The 16,510-nt window shown below is 35.1% G+C and overlaps 1 protein-coding gene across 7 annotated transcripts in view; it reads right to left on the reverse strand.

Moving 5' to 3' along the window:
- The window catches only part of LOC149794139 (DNA repair protein complementing XP-A cells-like), a 64,477-nt gene extending 50,636 nt beyond the window's left edge, over window positions 1-13,841 (reverse strand). The window contains exons 1-3 of one of the 7 annotated variants that reach the window (XM_089968210.1): window positions 13,786-13,837; window positions 8,619-8,742; window positions 5,862-6,014 (exon numbers count right to left, since the gene is read on the reverse strand). In XM_089968210.1, coding sequence (XP_089824336.1) covers window positions 5,862-5,998 — 137 coding nt within the window. In that variant the 5' untranslated portion in view covers window positions 5,999-6,014; window positions 8,619-8,742; window positions 13,786-13,837. Of the gene's footprint in view, window positions 1-5,861; window positions 6,015-8,546; window positions 8,879-13,311; window positions 13,510-13,785 lie in introns of those variants that run through there. The other 6 variants (XM_089968206.1, XM_089968211.1, XM_089968208.1 and 3 more) reach the window with 6 other exon arrangements.
- Window positions 13,842-16,510: the final 2,669 nt, after the last annotated feature.

Here is a 16,510-nt window from a genome sequence, read left to right on the forward strand (position 1 = left end):
TCTCCAGTACAGTAATAATAAGATGCTAATCATGGCGTGGCTAGACAGACAGGTCTATCACTAAGATCCCCATATCAAATATTTGGCTGGACCATTTCAATGGGTCTCCATGCTGGGTCAGCTGGACTGGTGGAGTTGGCTGGATGGTTGGCAATGTTGGGGGCCGGTGACTGCTCAACAAATGGTAATGGCACGGTAGTATTTAGAGTTCCAACATGAACCCCGAGCGCCCGGACTTACAAACTTTAAGACCATGTTGGGACATACAGGAGGAATTACACCTCATGGGCTGCCTAAAGTGTGGAAATACTCCCCAATGAGTCGGTAGTGCCATCAACAAACTGTAGGTTGTCTTCCTTGATTTGTTCTGGCTTTCCTTCCCTTCAATGCCAAATGGACGAATGCTGTAAATGGGCATGTCACGCGCAAACTTTACCCCAGAAGCGACACAAAAAGATAAAACAAAGCACAGATTAGCAAATTAGCATGTGACTAACTAGCTAACAGCATAAATAGCTAATCAAAGTGTGACTATATACCTAATATGTGATGCTTAGCCCAGACTTCCAATGACTATGCATTATAGATGCTACATATCAGAACAGTGTATATGTAGTATAAAAAAACAGCAGTCATGGTAGACTTCCATGCTCTGAAGTTGCATATAGAACATTTAATTGACATTCTGCTGAAATGACACAAATATCATAAACTAAAGCAGAAACTATTAATGTGTTGAAATTACTAGGGTGCTAAACACTGTCGTAACTAACAGATCAATGAAAGTATCATATTGGAAGCCTATGGCCCTGTTATAAATTTATGCACAATGCTTAGTTAAAAATTGAACCACAATTCAATCAAAGCAGTGTGAAATATGAATAAACTAAGCATAATTATCATGCAGCATTTCAGAATTCTGCTAAGAGCTCCATAACAGATGAAGTAAGCAAATAAAGTCAAAGGTATGCTAACTTATAATGACCTTGTATAAGGTCAACAATAGCATGGTGAGATGGTGGTGTTACTAGACAAAGTCACACAAAAAGTTACAAATCACTCAATAATTGGCATAAATTTTAAATTAAAGCATGCAACCTGCAGTAGATCGATAAATCTACACAATAAATTCAAAACTAACTTTGATGGGCCCATAGGAACACAAAAAGAACTGGACTGTCGAAGAATAAATTGTATGACATGACATATAGTTTGTACAGCAGCAAAGCTAAAAACTGGCAACACCTAGTGGTATCAAGGGGAGGTAATGGGCAAGAGCTTTTGCCCTTTGTCCATTGATATAGATAGGGAACAATTTGTTTTTGTCTTTTAGTAGGGCTGGATTCACAAGGTAGCAGGCTAATATTCCTAATGGAATGTGATTGGGGAAAGTATTCAAAGGAGAAATAAGAAAAAGCATAAGGTATTCAAACACTAGTATTACTGAAAATGAAAGAAAGAATAATAAATGGCACTAGTATTTGACAATAAAGATTTAAAACTTATTCAAATTCATCCATCATTCAAGTGTAACGTTTGTCAAAAAAATGTTAATGTCCTGAAAGAAGCACATTTCATTTTATCAATGTAATTTTATTCCAAATGGCCCAGGGTGGCCAAGTGGTCTAAGGCACCTGCTTTACAGATCACTGACATCTCACCTCTGTCTCCTTTGGTTTTAGTCTCATGGTGAGCCAACATGGTTATGTATGAAAGATTGCCAATAGCTTACTATGAATCAGATCTTCTATGGGGTTTTACCAAGTTCTTCCTCCACCAAAAATACTGGCTGCCATGTACATATCTAGCTTATTATGTGCTGAAAAATAGTGTTAAACCCATACCAACCAAACATATGAACAAGACTGTAAAATACTAGGAATATTGCTTGAAGCACAATTACTAATGAGACGTTTTGTATATACAATTACAGCAGTTCACAATGCAGTGATTTTCAGACAAACACAATGTATCAACTTTGTGTCAATCAGGTCTTTTGGTACACAAAAATGCTTGTCAGGTAAAAAATCCTAAAATTACGGAATCAAAGCTTCTCAAAGTGTCAAGCCAAGAATAATTAGGTTTGATCTTTCACTCAGTGTTTTGTGAGCTGCAAGTATCCATTCAGCATGAATCAGCTTGATTCTTGAGGTTGCAATGTTCACTAATACAGTACACTGATTGTCACCAGTGATGTCATCCTTTTCCTGACCTGTTTATCATACCAGTTGTGCAAGTGTGATTTTATTCGTTGTAGTCTTTATTTATTGTCAGGTCCAGAGGCCAAATTTTACCAAACTGTGTTAATGCCATTATTATCAGAAAGTACTTATGGTGGAAATGTATCAACAGTGGTTTTTAGAGACCAAACAGATGTGCTTCAATGAATGACTGACTTACTGTTGTTGACTGGATCAGCTTCCATTGATGTTGTGCACTCAGATGAAAACACAGTATGTGATTCATCTTAACAAGTGTTTGATTTGTACTTATATGTGTAGTAGTATCGTTTTAAACATTCAAGTGACCACCATTTGCTGTCAGCATAAATTTCATTCTTTTACAATCTTTATTTATAGTATTTGCTGAGGTTATTCCTGGATATAAAATACCTACAAATATGCAAACTTTGATGAGAAAAACCATGAATTAAAGAACCATAAAAATGTCCCTTTCAACTTAAAAAAAATTGAGACCCACAAAAATAAATGATACTACACTACGACACAGCCAAACAGGTATGATACCTGGGGAAAGTTCTTGGGAGATTAGATTTAAGTTTCATTAAAATGCAATTTTCTTGCTGTAATTTCCAATATATATATATTTGTTTGTCTTTTGGCAGAAAGATTTGGTATTGGGTCTGGTTAGATTGTTTCACATGATAAAATAGATATTATACTTGTATTGGACACTATACTTCTAGAATTATGGGGTCTAATCCAGTTTTCTGTAAGGCACAAGGTCACCTAAGTTTGTTGTTTTTCCTTGTTCCAGAAATAAACTATCACACATCAACATTGTAGCCCTTTGATGTTTTCTTATCCTACAATAGTTATATCTCAGTACATGCTAAAGTGAAGACTATTGGTCAATTAGTCTTACTGTTTCATTTTAGTAATACAAGCAAAAAATATTAAAACACTTGTCTTTTTCAATTGTAAATTTTAAAGTAACTGACTCCATCAAATCGATTCTTATATATACAATCTTTTAAGCATACTTAATTAGCATATAATAACAATGCATAGCCATCTGGTTCTTGTGTATATATATATATATATATATATATATATATATATATATATAGACACACACAGTGGAACCCCGCTATAACGCGATAATTGGGGTCCACAAAATTGGATCGCGTTAATATAGGGTCACATTAATGCAGAGTTTTACAGTATTTTCTTTTTTGAGAGAACAACTCATTGGCACATATACGTGTATTCATGTCTACGGTATATGATGAATAGGGTATCAACACCGTTTACTATCGTGCCATCGTGGCATTCATTTCATCTATAATGCATGTAATTCCATTGAAAAATTGAACACAGATTTACAATATTCAATATATTCCCCCCTGATCATTGTATCTGAATTCAACGTCTAATATATAGCATAAACAGATAGAGTATTAATACCATTTACTTGCCGTCTGATATCGTACCGTCAGGGCTTGAAATTAATCCATAAAATATGTAATTCCATTGCAAAAACTGCATACATGTTTAAAATATTCAATAATTTTGTCACACATCATTATGTGTCTGAATTCAATGAAAAAAAAATAACAGGTAAACTTTTTTCATATGTGTCCGTGTACATTTATCCATTGCAAATTTCCAATAATTAACGCTTGTACGTCTATTCATTTGAATGACTACAACAAGAATAATTACAAATCAACACATGCTTTCTGCGTGCATATTACTTCAGATTTTGTGAATATCGAAATAAACATGTGAAAACTACTATGGAGCAAAGTGCAGAGAACGATTTGTGTTTGTGAACTTGTTTTTCCATAACAGTAAAATATTTTAATAAAAAATAGGAAATTAATAACGAGTTCAAAAACAAACACCATACCCATGTAAAATCCAAGAACTAAGTGCAGTAGGCCTGTAATGATCACGAGTCACGTAAAAAAAAAAAAAATGAAGCTGAACGCATGTACAATTTCATACCCTTTCAATTTCAATCTAATAAAGCGGACATTATTTATTGGTCAACTGATTGCGTCTAATAACAAAGCCAAGCCCAGCAAGCATGTTGGGAGCTTTCGTTTTTTTTATGTTTATTAAATTGTGAGAATCTTTTATCAACCACCGCATTGTCTGCTGCTTGTTTGTGTATGCAGTTAAAGAAACACATGTCAGCTATTGTTTGAGCAACGATGGTATTCTGAATTAATTGAAGACAATCACAAAGATGACTTACTAGCTTTACTCATGGATCAGTAACAAGTAATATTTCTGACTGTTAAATTTCAGAAGCCAAGCCATGATCGTATTATATTCGAATTCATACTCAAACTCTTCCCCAAAATGATAATAAACGTTTTACACACTATGTCTCGTACTTTTAAAAAGTATTTTTCCAGGCACGAGAAAAATACACGTACAAGTATTTAAAATTTCAGGAACCACGCCACAATCATATTATATATTGTATTAATCTCAAATTCATACACGATCTCTTACCCAAAATGATATTTTTTGTTGTTGTTGTACAAAGTGCAGAGAATGAATTGCATCTGTGAACTTGCGTTACCATAATGGTAAAATATTTCTATAAAACAAATAGGAAATTAATAACGAGTTCATAAGTAAACCCCATACACATGTAAAACCCAAAAACTAAGTGCAGTAGACCTGCAATGGTCACGAGTCACTTTTATAAAAAAAAATTTCAAGCTCAATGCATGTACAAATTCATACCATTTCACATTCCAGCTAATAAAGCAGGCATTATTTACTGGTAACATGTCCGATAATGTTTATTTTGGCATAACACTTCAAGAACCTGGTGATATTGTTAAATTTTAGAAGCTACGCCACAATCGTATTACATTAAAATTCATATGTGAACTCTTCCCCAAAATTATAATAAATGTTTTACACACTATTTCTCTTACTTAAAATTTTTTATTTCTTCCCAGTACGAGAAATATACACAGATATGTATTTAAAATTTCAGGAACCATGCCATGATCATATTAAATTAAAATTCATTCGCGATCTCTTCCCCATAATGATAATAAATTTGTTATTCACTATTTCATGTACTTTGAACAAAAAAAGTTTTTTCATGTGCGAATGAACATACAAAATTTTTGGAGCCAAGCCACGACTGCATTATATCCGAATTCGCGTTATAGTGGGGTTGTACTGTATATATATAGATTTCACATGTGAAATTACAGGAATAAAAAAAATGTGAAATTATTTTGCTAATAAGTCTCAATATTTTCACAGTAAAATATATAATAAAAATAAATCTTATATGTGGTACAGGTGTACACTGATGTGCAAGTACAAATAAATCTTATACGATGTACAAGATTACACTGATGTGCAAATACAAATAAATCTTATATGATGTACAGGTTTAGGATGATGGGAAATAAATTGCAAAAATGGACAAGTTCCAAAGAAAACACAGTAAATAAAATATTTCTTTATAATTTGAAAAAACGTTATATAATGTCTAAAACAGACACCATATATTCACAAAAATTAGTGTGAACCTGATCATGGGTAATTTTTTATACTAATTGTCAGGCACAGGAAAAATGCACCTTTATCACCACTATCTATGAGGTCAATTATGAATCGGTGCATAATTTCAGCATATACCCAGATGCTGCTTCTGATGCATATGGATGAGCTATCAGTCGACTCTGTCGCAGGAGCAGTGCCCTCTGTCTGTTTCTCTCAATCTTTGCTCTCTGAGCCGCAGTCAATCTTTTCCCAGTGTCAGCATCAGTCTCCATTATAAACTCAGATCCACTGAAGCATAAATATGGTATGGAATGCAAATAAAAACAATGGCTCAACAGAACACTACCAATTTACCAATTATGAGGCTTGTGAAAAACTATAAAATTAACTGCATATTACTGGACTTTCATTAACTTTAGACAAAATGTAAGCATTCTAAATAAAGTTACCACTGCATTATTATCTGATTGTGATTTCTAGGTTACCATCTTTACGTTTCTGTACACTTTTTATTAATTTTTTTCCTCTGGTGTGCAAGCAATTAAAGGTATAAAATTAATTATCATTTCCTGAAGTATTTTTTAAAGTTTACATAGTTTCAGTTCTCTCTTGACCAAAAAAAACCCTATCAAACTGTCTTCCTCTCCATATTAACTCCAGTAGTAGATTAAACAAAAACATTTTAAAAACTGTATTTACATGTATTATGATATTTCACCAATGTACATATCGAAAAGAGCACCCAAGAAAGCTGACCAAGGCATTAATTGAACCCACAAGCTTGGATTATGGATCTACTACCCTAACAAATGAGCAAATACTGCTCCAACTTGACAACAGGTGAACCTGCGGTGCAAATTGGACTGTATGGAGTGTGAGTGAAGTACAGGTGTAATCAGTTTTTATAAAAGATCATATGACTAGTGTTTCCTTGTGGGTTGGGAGTGCTGTTGCTGTTTTAGCTAAAGTGCAGAGATCCATTCAATTCAATATATTTTAGGTATCATATTCCCTCCCTAGGTATAATGCTGTAGAGTTTATAGTGTTGTCAATACATAAAATAGGTTCCATCTGCTGTTGCATTCTTGATATTACTAATTTCAAGTCACTTGTCCATGTGTGTGTGTGTGCATGAGGTAGAAGACGATCAAGGTGCTTTCATTTAGTTACAACTGACACTTTTAAATTTCAACAAAATGCTGCTTTACCTAGCAGAATCCTTATTACATATATTAATTTATGGATTGTTGTTCCTAGTAATTCAAAGTCATACAATATATCAGTATTAAAACTGTTTACAGCCAACACAAGATGAGACCAAATGTGTGTGTGTGAGAGATTTGGATATTTAATGTAGCTTTGAAAATTTTCAGTCATATGTGCATTGTGGCAGTTTAGAGTGATGTCTAACACTGGGGCATCATGCCGCAGACATGTAGCATAATGTCCAACCCAGTCACATTATCCTGACACCAGGCCGACCAGTCCTAATACTAACCTCGCAACGCTGAGTGCCTAGCAAGGCAACTTTAGTAATATTTTTATGTCTTTGGTATGACTAGGCCAGGGTTTGAAATACGACTTCCCTCATCCAAGACAAACACTCTAACCACTAGGCCACCAGAACAGTTGAGACCAGATGAAACAAATGCATTTTGACACTGCGACCACCTCCTGGCACCTATTCCATTTGATTTTGAGTATAGAGGCTGTAATAGTGTTTTTCAACATCAGAAGACTGAGATTAAATCACTGATGATACTCACTGGTAATTTTTGTTTGACACACACCCAGGACATGTGACTTAACAAAAACCACATGCCCAGATTAAAATTCCACTTGCCCAAAGGAATTACAGTATACTCTTTTATTAGTATTTTGATCCAGCATTAACTATACTTCACACAAAAATGCTTTAAGCTGGCTTATTATCCAATTAAACCTCTCAACTCAACATACATGTGTACTTCCAAAACAAATTATGTCACCTTGCCAACAAAAATTCTAACTTGACTAATTTAATTAAAAACTATGTGGGTTTGTTTCCAAGTCCTGATATAAACCAGAACTCAGTACCAAAATAGTCTATGCTTTACAGTATTTTAAAAACAACATTGATGTCTGACTGTCCAGTCAAATTCTGACCCATTTCACTTAAAGCAAAGATTTTTTTTGCTTGGGTCTAATGTCAACCAGTGTCCAACAATGCCCTCTTACTCACTGGATCTGCAGACATTCTAAATTCTTTGAAGTGTCTTCTCAATGAAACAGTTTCTCTTTATTATACTGTTTGCAAAACTGAACCGCCATTTGCAAACTGCTTTATTATACTGTTGGCAAGTTTTGAACCATTATTTGCAATCTGCTTTATGATACTGTTTGTAAAACTGAACCGCCATTTGCAATCTGCTTTATGATAATGTTTGCAAAACTGAACCATCATTTGCAATCTGCTTTATTATACTGTTTGCATAACTGAACCATCAATTGCAATCTGCCTTTTTATACTGTTTGTAAAACTGAACTGTCATTTGCAATCTGCTTTATAATACTGTTTGTAAAACTGAACCATCATTTGCAATCTGCCTTTTTATACTGTTTGTAAAACTGAACTGTCATTTGCAATCTGCTTTATAATACTGTTTGTAAAACTGAACCATCATTTGCAATCTGCTTTATTATACTGTTTGCAAAACTGAACCGTCATTTGCAATCTGCTTTATTATACTGTTTGTAAACTGAACCGTCATTTGCAATCTGCTTTATTATACTGTTTGGAAAACTGAACCATCATTTGCAATCTGCTTTAAAGAGGCTCACAATTAAGATTTCCAACAATTTCAAAATTTCTGTATGTTCAAGTGTAGAAGTCCTAATAAATGTGGCATTCACTTCTGCTCTTGTAATCTCTGTCAGTAAGTCTTCAGCCTTGCCTTCAGGTTGATGAACTGTCTTTATATTTCATCATTATCAGTAGGGAAGAGTATTCAAGGCACTAGTTTCATTTCCTGAACATCTGAAAAAAATCTCAATATGTTGTTTCATTAGAGATGAAAACAAAAACTGTTTGACAGCCAATTTTTAAAACTTATTTCAATCAGTAACAACAGCTTCAGGTTTTTCAATTAGTATATGTTATCTAGAGTGGATGCAATGCAATTACATAACACACACTCCATATATCAATACAATCAGCAGCAACCAACTTTTTGTACTAACAGCTTAAAATAAAATGTAATTATCTCTGTTCCTTTAATGCGAAAAACATTGTCTTAGATGCCTTCAACAGTCATATGATTGACTTTCTACACAAATTAGTGTTGCAAAATGATCTTTCAAAGGTAATTAACTACAAATGGAGCTCCTACAGGGGATAAAACTAATAATTTACCAGTGATGTTCAAAAACTTCAAAATAAAAATGCTACATTTTGTCAGTGCACTCAAGGTATTGTCAGGCAAATTAAATAACATTTGTTTACTTGAGCCTGTTGGACAACTTACTTAGATTATGTGAGGGACTCAATCTAGACTTAGAGGGGACTCTGATCAGAGCATATATAATAGGTGAAGTATGCAAATGGAACAACACCTGCTAGTAAACAAGGTGTTATTTCTATTGCCAAAATTAATAGTATGCATATGACAATCAACACGTAGAATGAATAAAAAATTACTTTCATAAAGGACGGCCACATGCATTTTTCAATCTTACATTACAAAGAATTATGTTTTCTAAGAAACACCAACTCATCACTTCTTTAGATGAAATTCAGATAAAATAATTATCTGAAGGATTTTCATGGCAAAATGACCCATGAAAATGAAAGGGGTAAAGAAAAATGGCAAAATTTTGGTGTATATTTTTTCTTGTTAACATTATGCCACTCTGCCTACTAAAAATAATTAATGTAATGTACAGTTCATGTACTGCATACAGTTAGATCTTCCCAAGTTTTTTTTCTCAATCATAACATTTCTGACCTTGTCATAACTGTTACCATTCTTTCTTTTTAAATTCTAAGTATATAAACAATGTTAACATTTTTCATGCATGTTAGGCTTCAATTTATCATCCTGAATTTAAGATAAAAGAGAATGTAAACAAAAAATACATAGCACATTGCATACAAAATAAATTGCCTTAGTTAAGAAGTGCAAACTTTGCAATTTTCACATGAATTAGCAGTGTAACCTTGCTGTACATTTTTACATGAATTAGCAGTGTAACCTTGCTGCACATTTTTACATGAATTAGCAGTGTAACCTTGCCGCACACTTTCACATGAATTAGCAGTGTAACCTTGCTGCACATTTTTACATGAATTAGCAGTGTAACTTTGCTGCACATTTTTACATGAATTAGCAGTGTAACCTTGCTGCACATTTTTACATGAATTAGCAGTGTAACCTTGCTGCACATTTTCACATGAATTAGCAGTGTAACCTTGCTGCACATTTTTACATGAATTAGCAGTGTAACCTTGCTGCACATTTTTACATGAATTAGCAGTGTAACCTTGCTGCACATTTTTACATGAATTAGCAGTGTAACCTTGCTGCACATTTTTATATGAATTAGCAGTGTAACCTTGCTGCACATTTTTACATAAGTAACCTTTTGTCAGTGAAAGTTACTCAACTTTATCAATAAAATGGATGGAGATGTTAAATTATCCATTGCATTTTCAATCTTGATATATCAAGTCTGACAAATACTAATATAAGAATAAAATGGAATACATGTATTATATTGCTTCCTCGACAATAATAAGAGAAAACAGCTTGTGTTTAGTCTTTTGATTTGCTTGGTTCAATTTTGATTCTGAAATGCTCTTTCATATTAGAAATAGATTCTTACTCATTAAAATGATTTGATTTTATATCTCAAATGAGCCATCTTCTTATAATTTCTGGGTGCGTGAGAAATAGTGGCAAATTTTGTATATTCATTTTTTTTACAACAAAAATCAATAATTCCATGATAGCAAAACCTCACTTTTTACAATGAAACTTAATTTTTCTGCATCAAAACATGTCAGTGTATGACATACTCACTACGAGATTATCATAAATATTCTCCTGATATTCCCCCAAATATATAAAAAGATAAGATACTATAACAATAATTTATTCCAGAATGCAAAGTCTATACAGATCAGATCTCCAGTCGTAAATGAAAATCTAACAATGATCAGTTAAGTGTTGTTAGCTTGCTTTTTTGATTTCAGTTAATCAGTAAATTGAGAGACCATTTTATCAATGTCTCAATCACTCCACTCATTTATCCACCTGTCGATCAAATAAATAAATAAAATAAAAACGGAATCAGCCAACTATTCAGTTTGATTTTTTAACGTTTGACTCACTGATCTCTCTCCTGCTCTTGCTAATTCCAAAATATTTTTAAAAAATCTTTTAAATTCTTGCTTTCATTGAACATAAATTCATACATATCAATTGAAATCAGATCTCAGACTCCACTATCTCACTTGAAGATCTCACAGCAACCACTTAGGGGTCATTTACAGTGACATCTGAATTAGCCACTGGAAATGTAGCTTCCATTGATCTAGAAATGAATTAAATCATTCAGCACACAAAGATGCACTTCAACCATACTCCTCTGTCTCCCAAATGTTAATATATATGACTTCATCTGATTGGCTGATAAAATTGGTGATTATGGTAACAACATAGGTCACTAGAATATGACAGGTGGATAAATGAAAGGAGTGATTGATAAAATGGTCTCTCGATTTACTCATTAACTGATGTCATATGACTGATTTAATGATGATCAGACATGTAAATAAACATAAAAGCAAGCTAAAATCAATGATCAAGGAGCTGTAGCAAGCATATATGTATGTATGTATGTATGTATGTATATATATATATATATATACCTCTTGCTTGGCGAATTATTCTTAAATAGTATTAGGTGGCAAAATCTGCCTCACCTAAAACTCTCCTGAAGGTTAGTCCTAAAATATAAGACATATCACATGTTATTTATGTTTTGGTGCTCCGAAACAAAGACATCATGTGATATGTCTTGCATTGTAGGACTATCCTGAAGCTTAACTCCTTTCAGTTTTTCATCGATCTGGTTACCTAAATGGTTAGAGCATCTACTTCGGATGTGGGAGATTGCGGGTTTGAACCCTGGCCTAACCATACCAAAGACTTATAAAAATGGTACTAACAACCGCCTTGCTTGGCGCTCAGCATTAAAAGGTTAGTGTTAGGAATGGAAGGCCTGGTGTCAGAATAATGTGACTGGGTTGGACCACAGGAGCTCGTATGAGTGCTTACAATTTAACTATCATACATTAGTATAAAATAGTACATGGGAGGACACTTCTATCCTTTTTCACACAACCTATTTAAGAATCAACACTGATATTTCAAGCTACATTTTGCATAGCATAATAAATTTTAGTTCAAACTTTGGATAGGTATCCAAAGTCGAATACCTAAGCCTAAGCTAAACATTGGCACCAGATTTATCACATTACGCAAAATGTAGCTTGAAATTTCTGTGTTGATTCTTAAATTGGTCACATGAGAAATACACTAATGTCAGTTAAGTTCAAATTCATGATAACAAAAATTAGAAATAACAATCTATATATATATCACTTTGAATTTTAAGTGCAATGTGGGCTGAGAAATCTATATGACCAAATTAATCTATTATTAATATTATTATTACTGAAATATTACTGATTTAAAAAATAGAATAAATATTATTGCTTTCCTATTTATGTAGGATAAATAGGATCATATGCAATGTTTTGTCAATTTTGGTCCATATTGGCTACCATGGAATGAAATTTCAAGCATAACCTTGTAAGGACATGAATGTCACTCATCAGTACATGACTTAATCATCAAACATCAGAGGATACATTGAATATATTTTTTAATCAAAGCCAATTCGGGTATAGAAAGTTAGATTGGAATTTTGTATATGATGATCAACATAACTGCATGCACATTACAAAACAGTAATGTTCATTCTTTTTCAATGAAAATTTATAAAAAATGTTGAAATTTTAGAGGAAGAAATTGCTCTATAAGATATTTATATCCTTACTGGCTACAGCTTTACTTCTATAAACAACCACTAGACGTTGTGTGTCCAAAATTAAAAGAAAAATCCTGTTTGCCGCAATAATATACTCAATAGAGCCCATGATAATACAGCATTGGAGTATACTATAGTACAAGTCACATGGTAATGTATGTGCATTTACTAATTTTAAATTAAATATAAATTGTTATAAATTGTTATGTTGAAATTTAACTCTAATTTTCATTAACCAATGTCTATTCAGTCCTGATTATTGAATGCTCTGTACCTTAACTATCATAAGAAACTTCAAGACGAAAATAACCAATCGCTATGGACTTTTCCAATGGTGGCCATGTACTAAACTTGGATCAAAAGATGAGCACGTCGAGTGGAATCGTCAAAATCGAGATTATTACGAATTTGTTTATAAGCGTACAGTAGCTTTCATTGTGATATGTTTGAAATATTGCTAAAGTTACGTTAAAAATCAAAATCACACACTCACCTCTTTCATTTTTAACAACAGGTGCTCGACGCGAGAAAAAACCCAATAATATGAATGAAAAATTCATACACTACAGTGACAAAAAATACCTCAGATTAACCCTACGACCCGTTCTGACACACGACCCTCTCTATCATACTATATAAGAGATGATATAGAGGGTCCTATGTCAGAACGCGTCGTGATGGTAATCTAGGTAATCTAAGGTTTTTTGTTTTTTTTGTCATTCTGAATGATTTCTTTTTCCTTCAGATTATTGTGTTGTTTTCTTTTTTTCTCAACACCAAGCTCGCGTCGAGCACCTGGGGTTTTAACTAATCCAAATATCGTGCACGAAAATGAATAATATAACATCTCAACCTAAGTACAAATTTTGACGCTGTATGTTTAATGAAATTTATGTTTTCCTGACCACATTTTACCTTCATGACTAAAATCAACCAGATTGTATTTATATTTATGTAGAAATCATACCTGAAAGGTCTCCTTTCAGGCGAGTTTTTTGGGCTTCAACTTGGAATAACGCAACAATTCGGAATTCCGAGTTGTTGCGCTCTTTCTCCAGAAATTGCGTGACCGTGTCAAGCGATATAAATAGACCGAGCGGCTGGTTTTGTATCAGTTCCATTAGTGACTTTGCAATATATGTTGACAGTGAAATTTTGAAAATTCTTTTGCAGGGAAAAATGCGCCAATAATAGGACAACAAGGAATTTCGACAATAATGTATTTTATATACCAGATAGGAGACCTAAAGATTTGTCAGGTTTTTACAACATGTCGTCGGCGAAGTTAGCAATTAAAGGACAAGTTAATTAGTTTGTTTCTCACTTTCATCACAGTTTCAAGTGAATGTTAAGATAGGTGGTGAAGTTAATTCTTGCAAAATCTTTTCTAGGTACACGTAGTCTATTATACAAACTGTATTAATGACTATTAATTTGAAGTTTCTATCTTTCCTAATTATTACAGCAATGATTACAAACTTTGAAACTAGTTCATTTTGGTTAAACTTGTACTTTTAAAAAATGAAATTCATTTTGGTTTACACAAATAAATATTAAACATGTTTAGATACCACCGATACATTTCTCTAATAAATGCATTATTCTTTATTTGATATAAACACACTGATTGCATTGTTGTTGACATCCGTTAGTCTCGAGAGACGATGGAACTGCACCCATGAGAGATGTCCCGGTTGGTGGTTGTGCAGCGTCTGCTGTGGCTATATAGTCCAATGCGGGAGTGGCAGTCCCTGCTGCACTTGCAGCACTTGAAGGCTGCGTCTGGTGTTGGTTTGAGCTGCTTCTTCTTCCTCTGCGATCGTCTTTCATCAGCTAGCAAGCGTAGCTTGTCCTCTCCGGCTTTCAGACCAGTGATCAGAACATGTCGCCAGCTTGATCTGTATAGAGCGGGCTCTTCTCAGGTGTTGACATCGATATCAAAGGCTTTCATGTCATGCTTGCAGACATCCTTGAAGTGGAGATGTGGCCGTCCGTCGACTTTTTGCCAGAGGCGAGTTCTGAATAAAGAATGTCTTTGGGGATTCGTCCGTCATCCATCCGACGTACATGGCCCAGCCATCTGATGCGACGCTGGCGGAGGAGTGTGATCATGCTGGGAATTTTGGCACGCTCGAGCATCTGTTGTGTGGAAGAAGCACAACAGAACAAATATTCAATCTCAGGGTTCTGTGCGAAAAGTACTCGCAACACCAACAAGACATCTATCATGTGTTCATAGATTTCAAAAAGGCCTTTGACAGAGTGTGGCTTGAGGCATTGTGGGCCACAATGAAGAAGTATAACATGGGTCAAAAGCTAACCAATACCATCAAGCAGCTGTACGCCAAGGCTACCAGTGCAGTAATTGCCCAAGGTGCTGTTGGGGACTGGTTCCAGACAACAGTGGGAGTGCGTCAAGGCTGTCTCCTGTCACCCACGCTTTTCAACATCTACTAAGAGCGCATCATGAGCGAAGCCCTGGAAAACCACTGTGGGACAGTCAGCATTGGATGGCGTAACATCACCAACCTCCACTTTGCAGACGACATTGATGGGCTGGCAGGCAGTGAAGACGAGCTAGCCACCTTAGTGAAGAACCTGGATGAAACATCTTCCAGATTTGACATGGAGATAAGCGCTGAGAAGACAAAACTGATGACAAATAGTGGCAAACAAATCTCAGCCAAGATTAAAGTCAGAGGACATGAACTGGAAACAGTGAGCCAGTTCAAATAGCTTGGTTCCATAATCACTGAAGAGGGATCAAGATCAGAAATTTTGTCAAGAGCAGCACAAACAATGGCAGCTTTGTCAAAGCTAAGACCCATCTGGAGAGACAAGAATATCTGTCTGAAAACTAAAATCAGACTATTGCGAGCTCTAGTCATCTCAGTCTTTTTGTACTCATGTGAGGCATGGACCCTGACAGCAGAATTACAACGAAGAATCCAGTCACTTGAAATGAGATGCTACAGAACCATCCTTGGCATCTCTTACATGGACCACATCACAAATGAAGAAATGCGTAACACCATCAGGCGCGAAGTAGGCCAATATGAGGACCTCCTCACTACCGTCAAAAAGAGAAAGCTGAAATGGTATGGCCATGTCACTAGAGCCAACAGTCTATCCACAACAGTCCTGCAGGGCAGCGTCCAGGGTGGCAGAAGGAGAGGTAGAGAGAGAAAAAAGTGGACTGACAACATCACAGAATGGACCAGGAAAAGTTTTGCGGAGACACAGGCATTGGCACATGATCGAGACAAGTGGAGGGAACTGGTCAGATGTTCAGCAGCACAGTGCCTCAACGACCACACTAGGTCATGAGACTGATGATGATGATGACGAGCATCTCGTTGTTTGTTACTCGATCACTCCAGGTGATCTCGAGTATGCGTCGGAGGCATCGCATGTGAAAGGTGCTCAGTCTTTTCTCTTGTGAGGCGTATAGAGTCCAGGTTTCACTGGCATACACGAGAGTGCTTAGCACGGTACACGGTGATCTTAATGTTCAAGGTCAGCATGCTGTTGTTCCACACTCTCTGCGACAACCTGGAGAGAGTTGTTGATGCCTTTCCGATCCGCTTGTTGAGTTCAGCATCGAGCGAGAGGTTGTTGGTGATGATAGAGCCGAGGTACATGAACTGACTCACCACCTCGAGTTCGTAGTTGTTGATGGAGAAGCTTGGGGG

Source organism: Sinohyriopsis cumingii, chromosome 8 (genome assembly GCF_028554795.1).
Source record: "Sinohyriopsis cumingii isolate HCF-2022 chromosome 8, ASM2855479v2, whole genome shotgun sequence".
Classification (NCBI taxonomy): Eukaryota; Metazoa; Mollusca; class Bivalvia; order Unionida; family Unionidae; genus Sinohyriopsis; species Sinohyriopsis cumingii.